At 38.6% G+C, this 23,646-nt stretch overlaps 4 protein-coding genes across 6 annotated transcripts; 2 read left to right on the forward strand and 2 right to left on the reverse strand.

The window, feature by feature from the left end:
- Positions 1-136: 136 nt before the first annotated feature.
- On the forward strand, positions 137-3,401 carry LOC119993374. Its single transcript, XM_038840498.1, has 4 exons — positions 137-375; positions 935-1,159; positions 1,510-1,941; positions 2,058-3,401. Exons 1-4 carry the CDS (start codon positions 175-177, stop codon positions 3,183-3,185), a joined length of 1,986 nt encoding a protein of 661 aa, XP_038696426.1. The 5' UTR covers positions 137-174; the 3' UTR covers positions 3,186-3,401.
- Positions 3,402-4,124: 723 nt separating this feature from the next.
- On the reverse strand, positions 4,125-8,603 carry LOC119993377. 3 transcript variants are annotated; one of them, XM_038840503.1, is made up of 7 exons: positions 8,180-8,506; positions 6,879-6,932; positions 6,624-6,704; positions 5,821-5,890; positions 5,648-5,736; positions 4,683-4,858; positions 4,125-4,409 (listed from the first exon to the last, which is right to left on the reverse strand). In XM_038840503.1, the coding sequence occupies exons 1-6, from the start codon at positions 8,348-8,350 to the stop codon at positions 4,724-4,726; spliced, it is 600 nt and encodes a 199-aa protein (XP_038696431.1). In that variant the 5' UTR covers positions 8,351-8,506; the 3' UTR covers positions 4,125-4,409; positions 4,683-4,723. The 3 variants fall into 3 exon arrangements, with proteins under 3 accessions (XP_038696431.1, XP_038696432.1, XP_038696430.1); XM_038840504.1 differs by lacking the exon at positions 4,125-4,409 and having other exon boundaries at positions 4,470-4,858; positions 8,180-8,398; positions 8,506-8,603; XM_038840502.1 differs by lacking the exon at positions 4,125-4,409 and having other exon boundaries at positions 4,470-4,858; positions 8,180-8,505.
- A 1,751-nt stretch (positions 8,604-10,354) lies between these two features.
- Positions 10,355-16,560, reverse strand: LOC119993847 (sodium/pyruvate cotransporter BASS2, chloroplastic). The gene is made up of 13 exons (XM_038841131.1): positions 15,942-16,560; positions 15,634-15,745; positions 15,057-15,180; positions 14,863-14,904; positions 14,663-14,776; positions 14,494-14,556; positions 13,151-13,278; positions 12,240-12,321; positions 11,531-11,582; positions 11,325-11,422; positions 11,063-11,221; positions 10,829-10,918; positions 10,355-10,699 (listed from the first exon to the last, which is right to left on the reverse strand). Exons 1-13 carry the CDS (start codon positions 16,048-16,050, stop codon positions 10,622-10,624), a joined length of 1,251 nt encoding a protein of 416 aa, XP_038697059.1. The 5' UTR covers positions 16,051-16,560; the 3' UTR covers positions 10,355-10,621.
- Positions 16,561-19,956: 3,396 nt separating this feature from the next.
- On the forward strand, positions 19,957-23,158 carry LOC119993292 (probable inactive receptor kinase At2g26730). Its single transcript, XM_038840350.1, has 2 exons — positions 19,957-21,503; positions 22,381-23,158. Exons 1-2 carry the CDS (start codon positions 20,204-20,206, stop codon positions 23,049-23,051), a joined length of 1,971 nt encoding a protein of 656 aa, XP_038696278.1. The 5' UTR covers positions 19,957-20,203; the 3' UTR covers positions 23,052-23,158.
- Positions 23,159-23,646: the final 488 nt, after the last annotated feature.

Here is a 23,646-nt window from a genome sequence, read left to right on the forward strand (position 1 = left end):
GGCTTAAATTGAGTTTTAAAATAGGGCTCGGCCCAATAGTCTGCACGTGATTTCGTCTTTGGGACTCAGCTGATGCTCCCAATCCCATATCCAAGCCAGGAGAAAAGCGAGAATTTGCGCCTCTCCTGGTATTTATCCCAAAATTAGTGGTGTTCAGTGTTGCGAGAGTTGAAGATGGAGATGGAAGGAGGAGAAAAGACGAGAATTTTTGTTGGAGGATTGGGGGAGAGCGTGACAAGCGATGATCTTCGCAAGGTGTTTGCATCTTATGGTGGGATCGAAGCCTTAGACATCATAAGGACCAAAGGCCGCAGCTTTGCCTACTTAGACTTCTCTCCCTCTTCCGACAAATCTCTTCCCAAGCTCTTCAGCACGGTCCGTTCTCTATCTCCACTTCACTTTCTTTGTTTCTGTATTCTCTCTTCGATCGTTGGAAGAAAAAATTTACATGCAAAGCTAGAATGAGCTGCTGAGATCGAGAAAGCCAAAATCAAATTAAATGAGAAACCAGGAATTCCCAACTTTTGCTTGTCCAGCATCTGAAGACCTTCACCTCTCCTTGGGAAATTCTGAAACTTAGGTAGTTTGTTGTTTTTTTATCATAAAACATCTGTAGAAACTGTTGAAGTTTTGTGGATGGATCTTAAATCTATAACCTTTAAGTAACTTTTGTGTTTCTATACGTAAAAAAGCAATCTTATGTGTGAACCCGATAGTATTCAGTAGATCCTGATAGCATTGCGTTATCATGAAGAAAACTTTGATTTTTATCTGCTTTGGGCATTGCATGAACTGCTTTGCTCATATTTATTAGATATGGTTGCTCGTTTTTACCTGATAGTATTCAGTTCATATTTATTAAATACCTGATAATATTCAGTTCATATTTATTGGATATGGTTGCTTGTTTTACCTTCTAGTTGGGGCATTGCAGTATAATGGGTGTGTCTGGAAGGGTGCAAGGCTGCGGCTTGAAAAGGCAAAAGAAGATTATCTTACTAGCTTGAAACGAGAGTGGGCTGAAGATGTTCAAGTGGAAGTTGACAAATCTACCAACGCCATTGATGGAGATAAGAATACAAACTTTGGGGAAAAACTCAGGAAATGTCCAGAGTTGGAAAAGAAACAGCTTCACTTTTTCTTCCCTAAACTGGGAAAGGCAAGCCCTAACATCTTTACCATGCTTTTTTTTTTTCTTTTCTTTCCCATTTTGTCTTGTTTTCTGTTTTGCTGAAATTTTACGTCCATGTACCATGACATGATGAATATGAATAGACTTGTGCAATAGCTGAGTTATCGTATATTCCTTACTCCAGCATCTGTTTTCATTCGTCCAATTTGCTCCATGCCAGTCAGTGGATCATCGAAGACCCTGGTGGCTGTTATTTTGAAATGTGTTTTCATTGCTTGATAACAGGCATAAACAGGATTCGAGGCTTTACTGCCTGATTGCATTTAAATGAAGAGTAAAGAGTTCTTTTTTTTCCCTATTCATAATTTTTTGTGCAGGTGAAATCACTTCCCTTCAGCGGAACTGGAAAGCACAAATACAGTTTCAAGCGTGTTGAAGTTCCTTCTCTCCCAATGTATTTCTGTGATTGTGAGGAACATTCTGGTATTCCTCAGTCTGCTGAAGAAAGACGAAATTCTGAGCTGGATGTGCACAGCGGGGTGTTGAATGAGGAAGAGCTTAATATTATGGACTCCGTGATGGACAAGCTATTCGCAAGAGAAAGTCTTAAAAAGAATGTGCTTAGTGGGAATGAACTGATCGATCAGGGAGAGCATTCCGTCAAAATGAATGGTGCTCAGAGACTTGATGATAACGAAGTGTACAGTTCTGCAGAGGATGATAATCTCATCCTTAATGTAGTGATGAGGGCAGCTAACAGAGTGGGTTCATCGGATAGTCAGAAACAAGAAACATTCTTGGATAATCAGGTAAAGCTTGGTGTTCCATAATTCATGAAGTGCAGTTGTTTATCAATTTTTATGTAGATCAATTTCTTCTCTTTTTTGTCTGAAACAATTTCTCTTTGTTGCCTCAAAATACATAGAAAGCAAGATTCAATAAGAAGCGACACTCAAAAGATGATCCTACTCATAATGAGCATAAAATACAGAAACGAAGAACTTTACCCGCTAATAAGGAGAGGAAATCCCTTCACAAAGAAATTGATGGAGATCAATATACATGTGCAATTCCTGGAGGCAAGTCAAATTTGCTAACTCAAACGAATGGTTCATTGAAACTGTTGAACACTTCTCCGACTGAGAAGAGAATATCATCTCTTCATGAAAAAGCAGATAAATTTGGGTCTACTGTTTTGGAAGAGGAGGAGAATTTGCAAAATCACTCAAGTGGCTCAAAAGAAATAATGGAGGCTCAACCTGTGGAGCATCAATCAGGTGTCAAATCATCTACCAATCTATCATGGTCTGAAAATCATTCAGTTAGTGATGGGGGCAAAAGTGCTTTCAGCGTCTCACATTTATTGCCTGGCAATTCTTCTTTAAATGAAAAGCAGCTCATATCCGACGACATTCTCTACTCCACTGAGAAGCAGATCTTGGAAAGGAATGAAAAGCCGCAACTTCAATCAGAGAACAGAGAAGTGGAGGACCTAGGCCAAACAGGAAAATTAGTGGCAGTGAAGGGGCTCGCAGATACTCAGACTTCCCAACCTAGCGCTGAATGGAATAAGTCAGGCAGGGGTGCTGCATGGTGCAACAAAAAGTCATGGACACAATTGATTGGTGAGAGTAAGAGCAGTTCATTCAGTATCACACAACTTGTGCCTGCTATTACTTTCACGAAACAAGAGCCAAAAACACTTGGCAATATGGGTGCTGTAAACTCTAATGGTAGCACAGCTAGCAATTTAGCAAATGAGGATACAAATGAACATGCCAGAAAGGGGTCTATTGCTCCTGCAGTTGTGAAAGAAGGTGATGATGTAACAAGCACTTTGGTAAAAGATCAGCGGGTTCCTGCACATGAAAATAAGGCTTCTGCCTCAAAAGTAGGGAAACCACACAACTTTGTGCCAAAGCAAACATCTGCCGTAGATGTTAGCATTGGCGAAACTTGCTTGTTTATGAGGAGTGATGCTTCCTTAAAAGAGTGGGCAAAAGCTAAAGCAGCAATAAGTGGGTCACGCAAGAGGAGAGGTAATAACAAGTAGTTCCCTTTAGTCATGAACAATGCATTGAAATAGGGATGTCTACTTTGTTCAATAATGGAGTCTAATGCTGTAAATGCAGCATTAATAGCTTAAACTTAATGCTGCTTTGGATCTCCGTTTGTTTTTCGTTTGTTCCACCTCAGGCTACTTCTTCTTTTCACACAGAGTTGGTTATATGGTATTTAATGCGAAATGTGTTTCAGAAGTTTGGTTTAACATGTTTCTTAGGGGAACTGTTGGAAGCTATGTGATGCTGCCTCCTATGTGATTCTTTTGCAAATATTGTTGCTGATAAGCAGATAAACAGATAAGATGGTTTAGCACTCTGGAATAATGAATTTATAGTCGGTTCATTTGTAAGCTTGCTTAAGCTTGTTCCTTCACTAGATGTGGTAAGCTTGGTTCCAAATACCTTAAGTTCCAAGGGTAATTCCAGACAAAACCAAAAGGACAATTAATAAACAGATGATGGAGTGATTTCCCAGCCTGCTCGATAGTTTTTTTCCTTCTTTTTTTTTTTTTCATAAGCTGCTCAATAACTTGCAAGTCAGCTTAGAAACTGATATGCTTCCCTTCCCCACTTACAAAAGAAGAATGTCGTGCATTATGTAATTGGTATACCACAACAGACCAAGAGCTTACAATAGAAAATATAGAGCATTGGACCAGTTTATGCTGGAACTGGAATCTAAGGTGGAGGAGAAGGTTGTTCAGCTGGGAGGAAGTGATGGAGAGAGACCTGATGCATGCACCTGATTTCAGTTTATATTCTGTGTCCAAGCAGGAGGGGTAATTTGACCACTGTAAATGATTCTTTCACTGTAAAATCCTCGTGCAAAAAGGCTAAAGAAGTAGAACTGCAGAATACATGCTTTTATTCACCAAAGGTGTGGAACAATTCAATCCCACCTAAGAAGCACCATCACAAGGTAAATTGAAGTGGAATGTGGATGGATCGTCACTGGGATGGGCAAAGAGGTCCGTTGCAATGGAATCAGTGAGAGAGGACGGCAAAATATCCCACCCAAACCCATCCCGTTGACATCCCTACTCATTCGTTCATAACGTTGACATTTGCAAACAACATTCCCCGAGTTTATATTAATTGCAGTGTGCCATACTGTCATGCCAAACGGATAATGAACAGCTACCATCAAATGGAGCCTGGCAGCGTCAGTAGTCACTACTGAAAATTGCACTTAAAATCTGTATCTTTGATGTAACCTGTAGAGGACAAGCTGACAACATAAAACTTCATGCAAAGAAATCACAGGACAGTCAAAAGATTGAAATGGTATCAGCGTGCAATTTAGTTTATAGCAATGTGGAGACCACAATAAGTTATGCCAAGTTCAGCTAGACAAACATCCTTAAACACTGATTATTATACGCAATACAAGGAAAGCACATCTTATCTTATTCTCCATCAAACCAATTCGGAAAATCAGGCATACAAGAATGCTAGAGTACACTTCCAGCTCTAAGACGAAATCTAACCAAGAGACGGACAAAGCTGATAAGCGATGACATGCCTCGTTCTATCTATCTTTGAGTTCCTGCTCAAACTGAAGCAATATTTCGCGAACAGGCTCCAAAAACCGCTTCAAGTCCTGGTTAATCTGCAACTTATCTTGATGCAACAGATCCTTTTCTTCACTTATCCGCACTTCCATCTACAATTCAAAAGAGAAGTGCATTTGACTAGTATCTGATGCTCTAAAAGAAATATAATTTTTCAGAATAAGACGGTCATTCGTTGCAAAATGCTAGTTAGTACAACAGTGAAAAAGATAAGGGTTGGGGGTTGGGGGAAGGTTTGTATGAGTTCAAAATGGAAGCTCTGACTAGATTTTAGTCCTTAACATGGACATGTGGACATGACCAAATCCTTTATGACTGAAAAATCTCAGGGCAAAGAGTTTCAACGGGTAGAAAACCAGGCTCAAAACCCACCAACCAAGCCCATAACTCTACAAATACATCTCTGGATACAAATGAATCAAGTGAGACACCTTTCCTGTCCGTAATTATTATCCTATTTTTTCAAATGTTGAGAGAACCAGAAACAACTACTTGAGACCAAGTCATAAAAAGCCAATCCATGAATTTAGTTGAGTTTTCTGCTAAGTTACTCAAACATGGCATTCAACATCACCTAATTCCAACTGAATAAAATTCAAGACTAGGCCAGCCAAACTAGCTAGATAGCTTTAGATTGGGTTCAAAACAAAGTTCCGTGCATCTGGCACAACGTTGTTTTTACCCCTTAGAAGCCAGTAAGCCACACCCACACCCACACCCACACCCCAACATGAATTATATATCGTTGGCCTTCACAAGTAAATTCTGAACATAAAAAAAATCCTCAGGGGCATACTTGGGACAAAATCCCACAACCCATGTGCCATGTATTTTGATCTACCATATATGGCTTAAAAACTCAAATAAAAATATGAACAAACCTGCAAATCATCTAGCTCTCCAAAGGAGAACTCCGGAATATCAATATGAGCTTCAACCATCTTATTGTCCTCTCTGATTTTCCACTCCCCTGATTCCAATAACATTCCAGTTTCAACTGAAGCCAACTAAATCAATGAAAAGCACATCAAAACTATTTTATGCACAAGCAAACCTTTGATCGTCAATGTCAACTCATAAGTATAGCCGACACGTTTCTTGTTCCGCACGGTCACCAAAAATGCCTGCTTATTCAGAAAATACATCAGTACAAACACAAAGTGGTAATACCTGTGCCACATGGGATATATAGGAAATAAAAATGAAAAGCTATAACAGAAGTGTAAAAAGATCATGACACAATTAAGAGGAAATTGTGGCCTTCTTTCAAACCAAACTCTTCTGTTGTCAGCAATATTCCACTTATAGAGACTAGGATGACGTTCGTTGGTGTGGCACAACAAAATAAACCCCAATGGTTTGAACTTAGTAATTCCAAATTGGAAATATCCAATTCAAATCCATTGACATTGAGCAGTGGTGGAATTTACAAAATGAGAGATAACCTCCTACCGTACAGCGCAAGGCTTAGTGTGACTCCTCACAAATGAAGGTGAAAAAAAGGCACTATGATGAGGGTTTCGTCCAGTTACATAGGATTAACAAATGCTACGGCACAGCAAGTTGTCAACTATCTCAGCACTAATTATTCCGCTACTGGAAGGTTACTACAAAAGTCATTTAGTCAGCATCATTGCACACTGGTTAAGTCACAATCATGGGCTTGGCTCAATATTTCCTTTGCTTCTTCATAGTCTTGAACCGAAACCCAAAAAGTGGTGGCAATCAATTTATTACAGTAATCATAGATGAATCAACTGTAACAAAGGCATGTAATACAAATGAATGAAACTCCTAAAAGCTTGGTAGCCCTCTGAATGTTAATCGCATGCACTAGTGGTTGTTTTAAGGACTCACGTCGCCTATGCACTTTGGAACATTGGTAATTTCTGCTTTGCCATCGGAAAACTCCAAAAAGCCCACCGATTTAAGCAATTCCTGCGACAGACAGAACATGAGAATGATAGCAATAAAGAAATCCATAATCACCTAGACAAAATTGTTCAGGTGCCATAAAATCAACATAACAACACTACAAATCTACAGCATATGACAGTGCAATCGCAAGGAATGTCTTCAAAAAGTACGACAAGCTTACAAAGAATTACAAACCTTTATCCTGTCACTTGCCCATTTGTTAAGGTTTTTCTCCTCCCAGGTTCCAGCCTGTACAAAATTGAACCATTGACTCAGAATATATTAGTCAATGGGTATCCCAACCAAAAATGTATACACACATACAAACAGTATCCAGCTCCCTTCAAGGCATTTTTCTATTTTTTATGGGTAAGTGAGGGTAGGGGGATTTGAACCCATGCCCATGGGGGATAATAGCCTCCTCAATTAGGATGTGTTCCCCGGCTGCCTCCTAGGCTTGATAAAAATAAAAATCAGATATAATTACAGAATATAGATGAATGTAGTATCATAAAAATTTAGAATTCATTGCTCAAACTAAAAATAGTTATAGAATTAGCAGCAAAGTAATCCTTTTCCAGCAGCAGTATTCTATCGTGCGTCCCAGACTCCCAAAAAATATTAAAATGAAAATTGATAGCCAAAAATTTTTTTTTTAAAAAAATCTACTCTGTATAACACAAGGATTGAAATAACAAACAACCATGAAAGTTGCCTTTTTTAAAGTAAAGGTCTATTTTCTGTTTAACTATAACTCCATATAACGCATGGGTTGAAGACTGGTTATGCTAAAAGTGAAGTTCTATTTGATGAACCATAAGCCAATAGTTAACCTCATTATCAATCTTCAGCATATCTTTCAAAAGAAAAATATCAGAAACTTGGGAGCCTCCAGGATTACTTCTTCCCATTCCAAGCAACCCCCAGAAACCTAAAACTTTCTACCTGATGAAGCCCAAAGGCAAAGGTTAGTATTTTTTGACCCTTTCAGATGAAAACCTAACAGAGTTACAGCTATCCAAGATCAGCCAGCAATGTATTAGGAGTTGGATAACCACCTATGGATCAAAGGATCCATATTTACATGAAAAGCGGCGTAATGCTACTTTGCAGTCCATTTGCACAAGTGGTTGTACAGTCTAAACCCCACTTCCAAAGAAATTGGAAGTAACTCAGTCTGGCAAATCAAGTCAAGAGATAACTAAAGTGAGAGATCTAAGGCAGATTAAAGTGGAAATAGAAAAGGGGAATCATTGACTAGGTGAGATGGAGATGAATCCAATTCGGCTAAAACATTACTCACGAATACACTGCAAGAACATGCGCTCAAACAAGACACTATAACAACCATGTGCATCAAACTATATCCATGAACAATGGTCGGCGTTAGAAACACGAGATTGTTCCACGAAAAAAATTTAAAAAAAATAAACAAACAAAGCGATGTCAAAGTTGTAGACTTGGAAAGGAATACGGAGAATTAAAGTGGTACTGACCCGATTCCAGACGGAACCGAGAGCCGCGGGCCGAGGCTGGGAGGAGAGATCCTCGGAAGTAAGCTTGCGGGGGACCGGGAGAGGCGCTGCCTCTTGAGTCGCTTCCCTCACCCAATACGTGTATGACGCCCCTTGTTGTTTCTCTGAGGGCACTGCTCCTCCATTCTCCATTGTATCTCGCTCTTCTTCCTTTATTTGTTAAATTGACCGATTTATTCTCTGCAACAAATGCAATGCAGCAAAAACCAGATCTTGAATCTCAATCTGTACCCACCAAAAACAAAGAACGAACGAACGGGACTGCTTCGGAGGAAATCAGAAATTACGTTCTAAGCTATATAAAAAAGTCACCCAGGGTTCTTTCTTCGCTAGTCTCCGGAAGCTTCCTGTACGTAGGAGAAATAGACGGAGGAGCAGAATAAACCCACAAAATTATGAGGATTATTAATTATTAATAATTAATAATTAATCGCGGTGAACCGGTGGATTTGGAAGGAGGCTTGACTTAGGAGTTAGGGCTGACCCGGCACTGTCAGTGGGCATTGGGTCAAACTGAAACCCGAAAACCAAACTTATAGGGTTTAAAAATCGTTTTGGTTTTAATTTTCAAACTCGATATGATTTTGGGTTGAATTTTGATTTTTGATGTCCAATTTAGAATAACGAACTATTTAATAAAAAAAATGAATTATAGTAATAATATTATAAATTATCTATATAAAATGTATTACTAGGATGATATATTATAACATGATAAATAATATTAAATCAAAATAGTAGACCATATATTCATACTAGACTAGATGGTCAGTTGGGTACTTACTCTCCCAACTCTAAGAACTCATGAGTTCTAAGGAGACGAGGATATTAAATTATTCTGAAATAAATGTGTAGTTATACATCTATAGAATCACCCTGATAAGTAGGGGTTCGAATCCCCCCTTTCAAAAAATATCATACTAATAATCACTAAATTATACATATATAGAATCATATTAATCCTTAATATTAATAGAATCATTGTAATAATAATATAACATTGGAAGATATATCATACTTATTTTTATTTGAAGATACATCATATTTAGTATTAATAAAATCCTACTTAGATTATTGATTTTTTTTATTTATTCTATTTTTAATGCATGATTCAGGTTTCTGGTTCGAGTTTGGGGCCAGTTAGGATTCGGACTTGTGGGTATAAATACATTTATCTGACCGTTTATGAAAAAATAAAAAATATGAAAAGTTAAATAGTTAAATGGAAAATCGATACCCTATGGTAAACGATTATGGAACAATTCTAGTTTTGAAAATTTAAATGATATTTTTTTAAAAAAAGTTTTGATATAGGATATCTTAAATGAAAACAGTTTTACTATTTCCTAATGAAATGGTACTCGACCCATTGCTATCCCTAGTATGGCCCAACGTATTTATGCTCCACAGTAATGTTATAGATCCCAATTTATGACCTTTATTTTACTCTCAATACATGTGACATGTAGTATAATCATTGATTATAAAAGCACATCACATATAAAACATCTTAATATCCAACACAATGACGGTGATCTCAAATATTTTTTGGATGCTCCCTCGTTGTTGGTGCTCTAAGTCTACCAGGGTCCGCAAGGATTGAATTAAGGGTTGGCAAGAGTTGGGTTGGTTGATTATCAGCCGAACAATCGACACACCTGATCACCAACTTTGGTCAAAACCTTTACTAGCCCGACTTTATGGGTCGGATAATTGTTGACAACCGACATTTTCCGTTGCTATTTGGGTCAGGTAAACAATACAAATAACTTCCATAATATCATATGTGGAGCCTCTGTCAAATTCATGAAAAACAACTATACTCTTTAAACTCTTTGTTCCTTTGACATCGTTTGATCAACAAAAGTTCATCTTTTTTCACAAATTTTGTTTGTGCAGTTCCTAACCGTAAACAATTTGGCACGCTCCGTGAGACATTTATGTAAGCAAGTTGATCCAGATGCCTCCAAAGAAGAATGCCAAGTCGGTGTTACCAGCGGATGAATCTCCGGTGAGGGCAGCTGAAGTGTAGGGTGGTTTTGGTGCTGGCAACCAACCCAGAACTGATGTTAGGTCCACAATCAATCGCCATGAAAGTGGCGAAGCCAAGCTCATGACAACAGATGCGTCGCAAGATAAAAACAAACAGAACCTCAAAACTCTAATAAAACCTTCAAGTTTACAAGATGCTCTATCCTAACTGGATTTGATCAGACTTACAGTTGGCCAAGCGGATATAAAATTCCCTTTTCATTATTCAAAGGATCCAGATAAGTTTCTGCCATCGAGCACGTAGGGGGTTCATCCTTGAATAGATGACAGCATAAATTTTCTCTGGATCATAGCGAAAAATGTCTCTTGTAAAACTACCAACTGGAAGAAGGTTTTAAAGGCTAATATTTATCATTCCTTGAAATCATCTTTGTCATCAGAAGGAATTGGCCTGTTCCTCCAAAAGACGGCAAGAGCGCTCCCACCAAGCTGTAAAAGATATAATAAACAGCAAATAAGATGGTGGATCCTAATTTTTTCCACAAAACTCTTGTATAAGGATTATGGCAAAAGAAAACAAAAAGTCTGGAGCTTTGAAGAATGCAACAAGAGTCTTACCGCCATGCAAACTACACTAACAGCTGAAGGGATGGCGACGAGGGGATTTGTGAAATGTTTCTGAGCGAGTAAAAATCCAAGCGCAGAGCTCTGTAGACAAATGGACAGATTTTACTGAATCAAATAAATAATCTGGCAATTAGTGAATGTTTTAGACACAAGCAGGTGGCTTTATGTGAAACAAGCTTGTAAACAGCTGTTCTTTTTCTCCTATAGAGGTATAAATATAAGTACCTGCATCCCGCACTCTATGGATATGGTTCGAGAGGTGGATTCACCAAACGATGTTTTTGAGAGCCAATAACCAAGAGCAAATGCAGCAGCATGTAGGAGAGCCACCGGAAGTATCAATTGTGCTCCTTGAGTTTTCAGAACAGTTGAAACTTGCCCTATCTATGAGGTGAGATATATTAATTCAGCTCTCTAAAAGTAAATAAATATCAGTAAAATAAAATGTCTAGATATCATATACTGGATCCCTCCACTGAGAACTTACTGGGCTTGCACAGAGCAGCGTAGTGAGAATAACTCCAACTAAAGGTGTGATTGTAACAATTTTCGAAGTGAATTTCGGGAAGAACTCATTTGATAACACTGCCACATAAAACAGAACTTCATATATACTTATTTCATCACAATAAGGTCACCCTTGCATGCAATTAAATCTAAAGAAAAAACAAACTTAGAATACTTTCAAGTTACCTCCAACAATCGTTGGCACCAAAACAACCTGAAAAGTGCTGAGAGCCAGGCCCTGCACGAAATTAAAGGTTATGATAAGAGAGAATAAAATAAACATTGACAAAAAGTGAGTATAAATGGTACTAACATAACTTCAGATCGTATCCAGATTCCAGACTCAAGTATCACGAACAGGCCAATGAATTTTAAACGTTAATTCCCCACAACGATATCCAGCAGAATTAGAGGCTAACTATCACTATACAAGTGGTGTGTGCTGATTCCACATCGGGTTTGTAGTTCACGGGTTTATAAGGATGGATGGCAATTCACTTATCAGGCTGATCTTTTGGGTTCAAACCCAGCCAGCTGTCATTAGGTATTAGAGCCACCCCAGGGGTGTACACATGGCATGGTCCATGGGTTTATAAATATGGGTGGGCATTTTAACTATCAGGCTGGTCTTTTTGGGTTGAAACCCAGCCTGCTGACACTTAACTATGGTGCGTGCCTGTCCAGTCCAGCTTACCAGATGCTCAAATATATGAAACTTAGGAAAAAAGTATAATTATACATTGCAGAGAACCACATATGTTATGCTATCAGGCCAACGATCTGTGTGAACAAAATATTAACTAGAGTAAATCAATTTCTTGACAACCATTAATTTTATGTAATAAAAATTGAAGGGATGTCGACAACTCAAATTATTAAGCATGTATCTACTTACCGCAGCATCAACTGGAACAAGCTGACCCGCAAGAAGCTTAGTAAGAAGTGGTGTCATCACAATAGCTCCAATAGTTGAACAGCTACAAAAATTCCACATGCACAAACACGCACAAGGAAGTGACAAGGGGAAAAAGATTCAATTTGAAAATGAATTGTACACAGAGAAGCTGGCCACACCAATTTCAAAATGCTACGATGCACATTGCTTGCACAACCATTGTCTACTGTTCAACCATTTAAGTTCAAACCAAAAGCGCACTGTCACAAAAAATATTCTGGAAGCTACATGCAAAAACGTTTCCCATCTGCACCATATATAGCTCATTCACTCCAAGTTTGTTCAGAGAGAGGCATAATCCTAAACCTAGCAATTTATTTCATAACCACACAATTGCTATGCAGATTTTTTTTCCACGTGTACTTCATCTGAAATCAATCATATAACCATAAATGCCTTAGTTTCTCGTGAAACAGGATATGTCAAAAGGGAACGTCTTAATTCCTTATTTCCTGAATGCTTGAACATGTGGACTAGGTTTTCACAACTATTGGCTTTAGCAAAGGTATGGCACCAAGATCAATACTTTGAATAAGCGTAACAAGCACACATAAGATTTTACCCATCGTATCCTTCAATACAATCATTTGCTATCCTACAATTTCATCCTTGTCGAAGTTCAAAAAAAAATCATCAGAATGAAACTTATTTTCATGAGTTGTTAACTTTCTATGCATACTAAACATAAAATGTCAAGGGAATTCAAAATTTTAGGTTTCTCTGTAAGCATGGCAGCCCAGTAGGTTTGCTGAAAAGAATGTGAAAAATTAAAATGGAAAGCGTAGAAGGGGCAGATGGAAAGTCAAATTGTAGCGGAGGTTACTCAGTGCACAAGTTCAATTGAAACTTACGTTGTCATAAGAACTGAAAGTGCTACATTCCCCTTGGATATATAGGTTGCAACATTAGATGCCTGGCCTCCAGGACAACATGAGACCAATATAAGACCAGTTGCAAGGGGCGCAGACAACTTTAGAGACTGAAATAACAGATTCAGTTGTCAGAAATTGAAATCATAATCAAAACAATGTCTTAAAATAATGGGGACAAATAGCAAGAACTTTTTGCAACATTCTACTAGAATACTGAGTTATGTTCCACTTAGAAGATTAATAATTTGTAAAATTTCCATTTCAACACTTATTGTTGGCACAGCAGAAGTGAATCAATAACATGATTCAACACATGCTACACACTATGCACACACACCAAACCAATGAAAGATGATAAAGTAAAAGGTAAACAACACTCGTGCACACAAGACTCTCGAGCAGGGTCGGGGACAAGCGAAAATGTACACAGACCTTACCCCCCCACATAACATGTAGAGAAGCTATGTCCAAGAATTGAACATGTGACCTCTAGGTTGCACCCCTGCAACTCTACCACTGGGCCACATGTTCATCTGCTGAAAAAGGATAAAGTGGAGAAGAAATTAACACGAGTAAAGAAAAGATATTTGAATGGTTCAGAAGTCCATGGAGAGAATAAACTCGTTCCTTACTAGGGAGAATAAAACATTACAAGAAAAATTTGAGTTTAATTGAACCCAAAAAAGCCTCGTACGATCAAGAAGAACAACTCTCTCTAACCCTTATGTTTCTTACATACGTTTATGGCTATGACTTATGATACAACACACACAAACACATATATGCAAAATTACTTTCCCACTAAGTAATATCATGTTTGTAAATAAAGTCTTATAACCATAAAATCGAGCCGTATTCCTGACATTTGATGTGGCAGTTAGATTTTTTTCCTCTCTTTTCCTAGTTCCCCAGCAAAATATGTAGGCAGGGATTTATTGAATAAAATAGTCTTATCTGTCTCTACACCTCTATAAGCATGCACAATTGACACAAATCCAATATGCATAATTTTGGCTCTGAACTAATGTCCATACCAGATGAAAGCATCAAGAATATTAATCAATTTAACTTCTTCGTAACAGTTTCTGATCCCACACAAAACTCAAGAATTGCAACATTTTCCTGATGTCAAATGTGAAGATACCGAGAATTAATATTGGATAAGAGTACTTAATTGCATTGAGAATGTGTAATCAAATACTCAATGTTTGCATTATTTTGACATCCATTAAATGGATGGAGGATACATTTCTAAAACGAATTGAAGTAGACAAAAGTTATTAGAGGCATCAGAAACATAAGAGGAATATGTTGAGAATTACCATAGCAATTACAAATCCAAGCATGGGTTTGATTAAGTACTGAGCAAGAAATCCAACACCAACCTGAAAAATTTTCCATTTATGATTTAATCAGTTGTGAAAAGAAAAACAGACCATTCTGTTATACCAGTCATCCAACTAATTTAGGTGTGGATGTGTTGCTTCTTACAGTCCACGGATTTCGTAGACATCGTCTAAAATCCTCAAATGTCAACGTCAATCCCATTGAAAGCATGAGGAAACCCAGTCCAAGAGTGAAAAGGTCTGTTTCCAACCAAGTGACCTGAACAAAAACCCCAAAATTCAATTGGTTAACCAGAAGAAGAATTCTTTTAGATCAACTAGATGAAAAAAGAGAAGATATAGCACCGCTTCTGGCTTGTAAATTCCAACAATGGTGCCCAATACGACCTGACCATAAAATAGATTTAGAATGTAAGATGAATTTCAATTAAATAAGTTAAGCTGCACAATCAACTAAGAAGTTTCAGTAAGTACTGTAAGTAAAAAACAGGAACATAGCCCATATCTTCATAAAAAATTAAGCCACATATTACACATACCCAAACAGGAAAAAGAGTGGTCAAAGTTTCTATAATTTTCTCATACTTGCTCATTCCACCGGGTGTACTATTGGGGACATCTCCAGACATATTTGTCACCGCATTGCATAAAACTGGGGAGTTCCTGTACACAACAGTCAGAAAATTTCCACCGTCATTGTAATTTTATGCTGTGAATGAACGGAAATTAATGAAGAAAGAGGTCATCAAACTAGCCATTGTACGAAGAGAACTACATGCTACCTATAAGTAATTGACTGCATATTTTCCTGGCAACTAAAGAACAATATGAACTACTTCAAAAAGAGTGAAAATGAAAGAAAAACTTGCCACATTGCAGGGATTATAAATAAATGATAAGAAACTATGAGCCGAGTACTACAAGCTTTTCCTAGGTCGCAATCTCTTCAGCGTCTATAAATACTACCTACCTGAAGTGAAAAATCATGCCAATGCTATACCCACGGTAATTGACAAGCATTGTAAACTGCATCATTTGCATAATTACAACTATCAAAAGCATAGATTCATTGTAGAAGACACACAAATTCAAATTCCTTGCTGCTTTGAAAGATACCTCTTGTTCTTCGAAATTGTAGAAGGGGATGCTAGAGAAAGAATTGGACTCTGTGACTTGCTTTGAAGGGTCAAACTTCTTCCATTCTCAGGCAAATAAACTCCTCTTACATCTGAAATTCCAAATTCAAAAGTTGGGAAACATTGGAAAGACATAAATTTGGGCACTCGTATCAATTAAACATCAGAAATTCAGAATCCACAACCAAACTGAAGAAACCGGAAATTTCACAATATGAGGGCAAATGAAAAGGCATCCCAAAAGCGAAAATATCATAATTGCAACAAGAATGACAGATATCGACATACCCAGATGAGCTTGTGCTCTCCCAGCAAGGAAACAAGAGTCTGATCTATAAACCACATCGCATGTCTTAAAGTTGCAATCTTTGAGAACAAATCTAGATATGGACGCCATTAAAGATTTCAGGAGCGAAAGAAAGAAGAAATCAAAGTTGAGGGAGGGGTTTAAGAGAGGGTTTTTGGAATTTTCTCATGGGGGTTCACTCAAGAATGGCAGGGGCTGTGTATAACGGATAGGGTATTGTGAAGACCAATGAATCAGAAATTAAACCCACTTGCTAGATTCCTAATCCACAATCCCACGTGTTCGCTACTCAGCAGTCAGCACCATATAATTGAAGGGAGTTTTGTTGGGTCCATGACGATCAACCGTGTGTAGATAAACCAAACTCAACTTGTTGGATATTGTAGCTGTAACTTTCGAACAGCAAAACTGATAACGAGGCTTCGGAAAACTGATGCCTGGTCAAGAAGTTACGATGAGTTTACTTTTCAAATTTCAATCGTTGAAACGGCACCTCTCCGCTGGAAGGGATAACATTTGTTTCCGAAGTAACTTGCGATCGCGGCATATTATAATGTTCGTTACTTTTTCTGGCTCAAAGAACAGAAGTATGAAATATGAACTCTGGAGTTTAAAGCTATTTTTTTACAAACATAAATCAAATCACAACAGGTCTGCAGTAAATTTTTTACGACAACAGACCCTCAGAACCCCGTTTCTTTGGGCTTTCGATATTCCAATGGGCTCGTGGTTATTAAAGGGCTTAAAGCCAACGTCTTTCTCGTCTGGGATCTTTAGGTTACCGACTATGCCTTTGCAACTTGGGTGTGTTTTTAGTTTTCATGGAGAACTACTGCTAGAAAACACCCTGCAGAGCAGACAATCAACGAAAGATGACAGCATGAGTTCTGAATTTCTGAAGATTATGTCTGTATGTGCTCGGAATCAAATAATAATTAAAATGGACCACTAGCAACTTGCAAGATATGCAAATGGTGATAATCGAAATCTCCGAATATCGATGGGGTGACGGTCAAAGAGGCTTCGACAGTCAAGACAGTGAGACCAAGAGCCTAAAAGAGAGATGAATGTAGAGTGGTGTGATGCAATGCTTGGCCATAAACGAAGGTGTGATGTTGTTCATGAGAGAGAAAAGTCTTGTGTTATAAGAGTCCGAGCAGAATAAAGTCAATGGCAGGCCTGGTGTCATTAACAGGATGATTTATAGGAAATAACTCAGGGTAACAACTCTATTGTCAATGAAGATGTAGGTGCAAATTCATAAGTAAGGTTGGCACGTATATATAAATATGATGATAACATTGGCATGAGAGACCCATTTGATGGGGGGGGGGGATTGATAGTCGAGGTGACATGAAGTCAAGGTCGATATGAGATGCAAGCATGTCGAGCAGGCAAGACTCATGGTAGTTGGTTGTCTAGGCAAGAGGCCTAGTCCGACATGCAAGATGTGATACAATAAAAACTAAGTGTAAGTCAAGTAGTCGTACCTGCTAATACCCAATGCACTTGCCTTGGGATAGCATTTCACAGTTTCACCTGTTGTACAACGAGGTCATGGATCCATTAGCTTAAATAGGCCAAGACGATTTTTGGCCACCTAGAATGTCAGCTCTAGCTCTATTTATTAGTGGACAAACTTTTCACATATGGGTGTGTTGTATTCCCTTTGAGCATATATAATTACTTGAAGACGGCCAGAGGACTCCATGAATGATATGCCCAACCAACTCCATAGAGTAATTCCCAAGGAAGGAGAGTCGCAATCATCACTCTTTAATGTGTTCCGCTACCAGAAAAAAGAAGAGAGTGTCAATTCCTTTACTTTTTGTAGATGAGGCACGTAGTGGGTAGTATGCTCTTCCATTCATTCAATTGGTCACAACAGTCTGTGCGTGATTGACTGATATCTTGCTTTACAACAAATCAAGTTTAGGGTTTATAGTAGTTGAGGGTACATGTAGTAGGATTGTCTGCCGCAATATTTTGGAATTTCAATCAGTGTTATCAAATTTGTTTATTAAAGTTAAAAAATAGATTGGGCTCCACACTAGTATGCACTATCAACGCTCCTAATTGAAATTGCAGTGATTTTTATTGTAAAGACCCTTAACTCGATTTATAGATACTCAGTGTAGAAATTATGGGCCCCCATTGTCTTCCCCCTAAAAGGCCTATTAGAGGTAGAGGGAATGAGGGCTTACTATTATATACATGATTTTTGTTGGGTTATTACCCGATGTGAGACTTTTGTTCAACACTCCCCGCACTCGTGGGTTGGGTATCTCTGCCCAAGACCCAACGAGTGGACTTTTTATCGAGGATGAGTGCACACCTGCTCCGATACCATGTAGAAATTCTGGGCTCCCATTGTCTTCCCCCTAAAAGGCCTATTAGAGGGAAGGAGGGCTTACTATTATATACAGGATTTTTGCTAGGTTATTACCCAATGTGAGACTTTTGTCCAACACTCAATGACTTCACTTCCGTGTCATCTTTTATAAATCCGTTTGAGAATGTTTTGTATTTTGACAAACCGAGATGAAGTGTTATCAGATAAAAAATTATGATTCTGTGAGGTGAGTTTTGCTTTTAGTGATTGGTGATCGGAGTGTCAAACGGGTACTATATTTTTCTTTCCCGCTTTCTTTTATAAGGGCTAAATTTATTGAAAACAAGAAAAGAAAGACAATTTAAGGTGGCTTTGGATCCAAATGCAACCATACCTCTTTAATCAAGTTATGGCGAATATGAAAAGATGAACAAAATAGCACCGATAAAGTGCCAAATGTGAAATCTGTATACTGTCCCTTCCATTTCTTGGCATTGTTGGCTCCGTTAAAATAATAATGTCCCAGCTCATATTAATATATATATATATATATATATATATGTATATGTATGTATGACTATGTCCGAAGACTCTCCTGGCAGCCATGTCTGTGATGTTCCAGTTCACCAGTTGTGAGTCCTCTGGTTCTGCTCTTATCTGTCTTTGCCACATGGCTCCTATAAATACCATTATTTCAATGTTTTTGGCCTTAATATACAGAATCATCCAAACGAGTACCTGTAGCTCATTGTGGAACCATCTAGTTACCCATCAAAAAATTGATTATTAAATTCCCGATTATATAAAAGACCCCATAACTCTTATGAATCAGTTGAGACCTGGGTCGAGACTCGTGCGAGACGATTTCCCGTTTGCGCTAAGAACTATCATAGTCAAATTTAGAACCCGTTTGGATCAGCTTTTTTAGGAGCATTTATACTACTTATTAGTATAAATGTTAGTTGTCAATCAAACAACATTTTCGTTGCATATAATTCGAGGCATTTTTTTAACATTTTCTAGTACTTTTCAAATGTTACTTGTTTGAAGCATTTTCATAGCATTTGAATGGTAATTGTCTGTTTCGTCCCCAATAAAACTTCTTATTCCTATTATACCCATACACTTTTATTGATAAATTAATTAATAAAAAAATTAGTTGTTATTAAAACTTAACTAATTAATTACTTTAGTAATAAATTAAGTATATTTAATTTTTATTTCATCATATTAAATTTAAGTAACTTTAAATTAACTGTTATTTAAATTTTATTTGATTATATTAAATTTATAAATTAATTTTTATGTTTCGATACAATTATTTTTCTCTATTACAACTAAAATATATAATATCCCTACACGTAATTTATCATAATATGTTAGACAACACAAATATTAATAGCAAAATTTCAATCAAACACCTACCCAGCATTCAAACAGCATATCTATTATTAAAATTCTCTAACATTTCAATTGACATTTCTACTACTTTACGAATACTTTATCAAACTAGCTCTTATCATCTCAATCAACGATTGGTTGTTGTATTACTCATTCATACTTTCAACTACTTACACGCTACACTATTAGCGCGTGCCGGAAATATAAAAGTAATTAGAACAAAAGGGGAAAAAAAGAATAAAATAAAAACGTTTCTTGCTTCCGCTACATTTTGTTTTCAGTTTCTTTCTCCCAGCTTTACTTTTTAACTTTTGAAGCCTCGTGATACCTCTCCTCTCTCTATCTCATACCCTCAGTCTCTCATGGAATCTCACCGGAGAGCTGCTTTATTCTTTATCGGAAATCGCATTCTAATGCCGCCGATCACAGCCGGTATATAAGTGACAGGAGGGGGCTTATTTTTTTTGTTCCTGGTTTTTGTTTTCTTTTCAGGCCGACCAGTCGTATAGTATGGGAGGGGTATGTGGGTCTGCGTTTGTTTTCTTTACTTTGCTTCTTCTGAATCTGTTGGTGGGTGGGGGCGTTCGGTCGGAGCCGGTGCAGGACAAGCAAGCCCTCCTTGCGTTCTTAGCTCAGACTCCACACGAGAATCGCCTGCAATGGAATGCTTCCGATTCGGCCTGCAATTGGGTCGGAGTAAAGTGCGATGCGACCCGCTCTTTTGTATTTAGCCTCCATCTTCCTGGAGTGGGTCTTGTTGGGACGATTCCGTTGAACACCATCGGACAATTGAGTCAGCTGAGAGTACTGAGTCTCCGCTCCAACCGACTTTCCGGTGAGATCCCAGCTGATTTCTCCAATATGACGCTCCTTCGCAGCCTCTATCTACAAAACAACCAGTTCTCCGGTGGGTTCCCGCAGAGCTTTACTCGCTTGACTCGTTTGACCAGACTCGATCTCTCCTCAAACAACTTCAGCGGTCAAATCCCCTTCGCTATTAACAATTTGACACGCCTGACGGGGCTCTTTTTGGAGAATAATCGCTTCTCAGGCAATCTACCCAGCATCAACCCAGGTAGATTGGCGGACTTCAACGTTTCCTACAACAATCTCAATGGTTCAATCCCTGCGGTCCTAACCAGATTCCCTGCATCGGCATTCGCTGGAAATCTAGATCTCTGTGGCGGGCCATTACCTCCGTGTAATCCATTTTTCCCATCACCAGCCCCATCTCCGTCCTCAATTTCACCTCCAACACCTGCCCGCAAGAAGTCAAATAAGCTGTCCACCGTCGCCATTGTCGCAATTGCAGTTGGCTCTGCACTCGTCGTTCTCCTGCTATTACTGTTCCTTCTTTTATGTCTCCGCAGAAGACGCCGGCAGCAATCCCCGAAGCAGCCTAAGCCCCCGGCCGCAACACGAGCAATTGCTGGAGAGGCGGGAACTTCCTCTTCGAAAGATGACATAACGGGCGGGTCCATGGAGGCAGAGAGGAATAAGTTGGTGTTCTTCAATGGAGGGGTTTACAGCTTCGATTTGGAGGATTTATTGAGGGCATCAGCGGAAGTTCTGGGGAAAGGGAGCGTAGGGACGTCGTACAAGGCAGTGCTGGAAGAAGGGACTACGGTGGTAGTGAAGAGACTGAAAGATGTGGTAGTGACAAAGAGGGAGTTCGAGATGCAAATGGAGATTCTGGGTAAGATCAAACACGACAATGTGCTGCCATTGAGGGCGTTTTACTACTCCAAGGACGAGAAGTTGCTTGTTTCCGATTTCATGGCCGCCGGAAGTCTATCTGCTCTTCTACACGGTACAATTTCCCCCACCCTTCAGGCAATTCCATCTAATTATTAATTTATTTTAGAGATTAAATTGATTTCCTTTCACATTATTTATTTATTTATTTATTAGGGAATGAGAATAAAAGTAGTTTATGCTGGAAAATGAGTAAAGGTAAATCCCAAGATTCCCGTAATAATGTTGGCTTGAAAAAACATTCTAGGAGTGCCAACGAATAAAACTATAGCAGACCCGTGGGTTTACAAATCTAATGGTATATATTTTTTTCATTTTAAATAAAAATTATACAAATCATAATTTTAGAGTTTTTCGAGGGGGAGGTTATTTTATTTACACATGTGCCACCGAAGCTGGCATACACTAGCCTCATGATGAACGGTGGTCACCACCGACATTATTCCCCCTTCTTTTCTTTGCTTTCCTTTTCCTTTTTTTTTGTTTTAGGACCCCCACAGGATGTCCAAGCAAGCTTTGCCCATGGACTGAGTCTTCACTCTTGAGTGTCACAGTACCTTTTTTCAGTGTATTCACATGGTGGTGTTGCCTTGGACTTTTCAAAAGTCTTTTCTCACCTCAGCCACAACTTTCAACTCGGAAGAGGGCTAAAACATTGACCATTCATTCATATTCCCATGCAAAATAAAAATGAAATGGAGAAAGCGACAATGATGCTTGATTATCGATAATTTTTGTTAATGAAAAAGTCTTTAGTTAATGTAATAGTTAATCTTATTAGTGTTGGTTACGGTCGGTTTTTGACATAAATTTAACCGATCGATTGGTTATTAAAAATAATCAATGGATCGATTCGCTTATCAGTCAGTTCGATTATATCGATAATTTTTGTACGGTCCTAATTTTTGTAACATTATGTTCACACTTCACAGGTAGCAGAGGGTCAGGTCGTACGCCATTGGACTGGGACAACAGGATGAAGATAGCATTAAGCACGGCAAGAGGTGTAGCCCACCTCCACGCAACGGGGAAGGTCGTCCATGGCAACATTAAGTCTTCCAACATCCTACTCCGACCCGACAACGATGCCTGCATCTCCGACTTCGGGCTCAACCCTCTATTCGGTACCTCTACCCCACCTAACCGTCTGGCGGGCTATCGAGCACCCGAAGTGGTGGAGACCCGAAAAGTCACCTTCCAATCCGACGTCTACAGTTTGGGGGTCTTACTCCTAGAACTATTGACAGGAAAAGCACCGAATCAAGCATCGCTGGGCGAGGAAGGGATTGACTTGCCCAGGTGGGTTCAGTCAGTGGTCAGGGAGGAGTGGACGGCTGAGGTATTCGACGTGGAATTGATGAGGTACCACAACATAGAGGAGGAGATGGTGCAGCTGTTGCAGATAGCAATGGCTTGCGTTTCAACTGTGCCTGATCAAAGGCCGGCAATGCAAGAGGTTGTTCGTATGATAGAAGATATGAATAGAGGAGAGACGGATGACGGGTTACGACAGTCGTCAGATGATCCTTCAAAAGGCTCGGAGGGTCAGACACCTCCGGCCGAATCCAGGACTCCACCTAGAGGGGTTACACCCACACCTTGACTCAAGAAGGTGTTGTAATTTGTAAAGTGGCTGCAGCAAATTGATTGGGCCGGTTCTTCCTGCTGGGTGCCCCCCCAATATGTTATTTTCTGATTTCTTTTTTTTTTTTTAAATATTTCCGAGGGTTCATTTTTTAAAAAATTTCTCAATGATTTTTATAGATCAGGGAATTTGAAATGTTGTTGAAGGGTGTAATTCAATTCTTTTTTCTATTGCTCAAATCATGTCTTGTCTTTATTTTTCTTCACCTCCTCTTATAAAAAAATTATAAATAAACTTGGATAGTGGAGTTATTTTTTAAAAAAGTAGAGATCTTGATATTCCAACTGCCTATTTTGTCATTGTTGTGTTGTGCATATATAATATAATAATAACAATTAATAAATAATTCCCAACTAATAATTGGACCTGGTTATTGGCCTATTAGGCTGAGTCAAGTATACAGGCTGTTTTAATTCAACTTTCTATTATTCCCTGCTTAAATAGCACTCATGTGTTTGATATCTCATAAAAATCTCGAATTCGAACCCCTCTTATGTGAGTTTGATATCTCATAAAAATTTTGAATTCGAACCCCTCTTATCCTCTTCCTCTA

Source organism: Tripterygium wilfordii, chromosome 23, assembly GCF_013401445.1.
Source record: "Tripterygium wilfordii isolate XIE 37 chromosome 23, ASM1340144v1, whole genome shotgun sequence".
In the NCBI taxonomy this organism is placed as follows: domain Eukaryota; kingdom Viridiplantae; phylum Streptophyta; class Magnoliopsida; order Celastrales; family Celastraceae; genus Tripterygium; species Tripterygium wilfordii.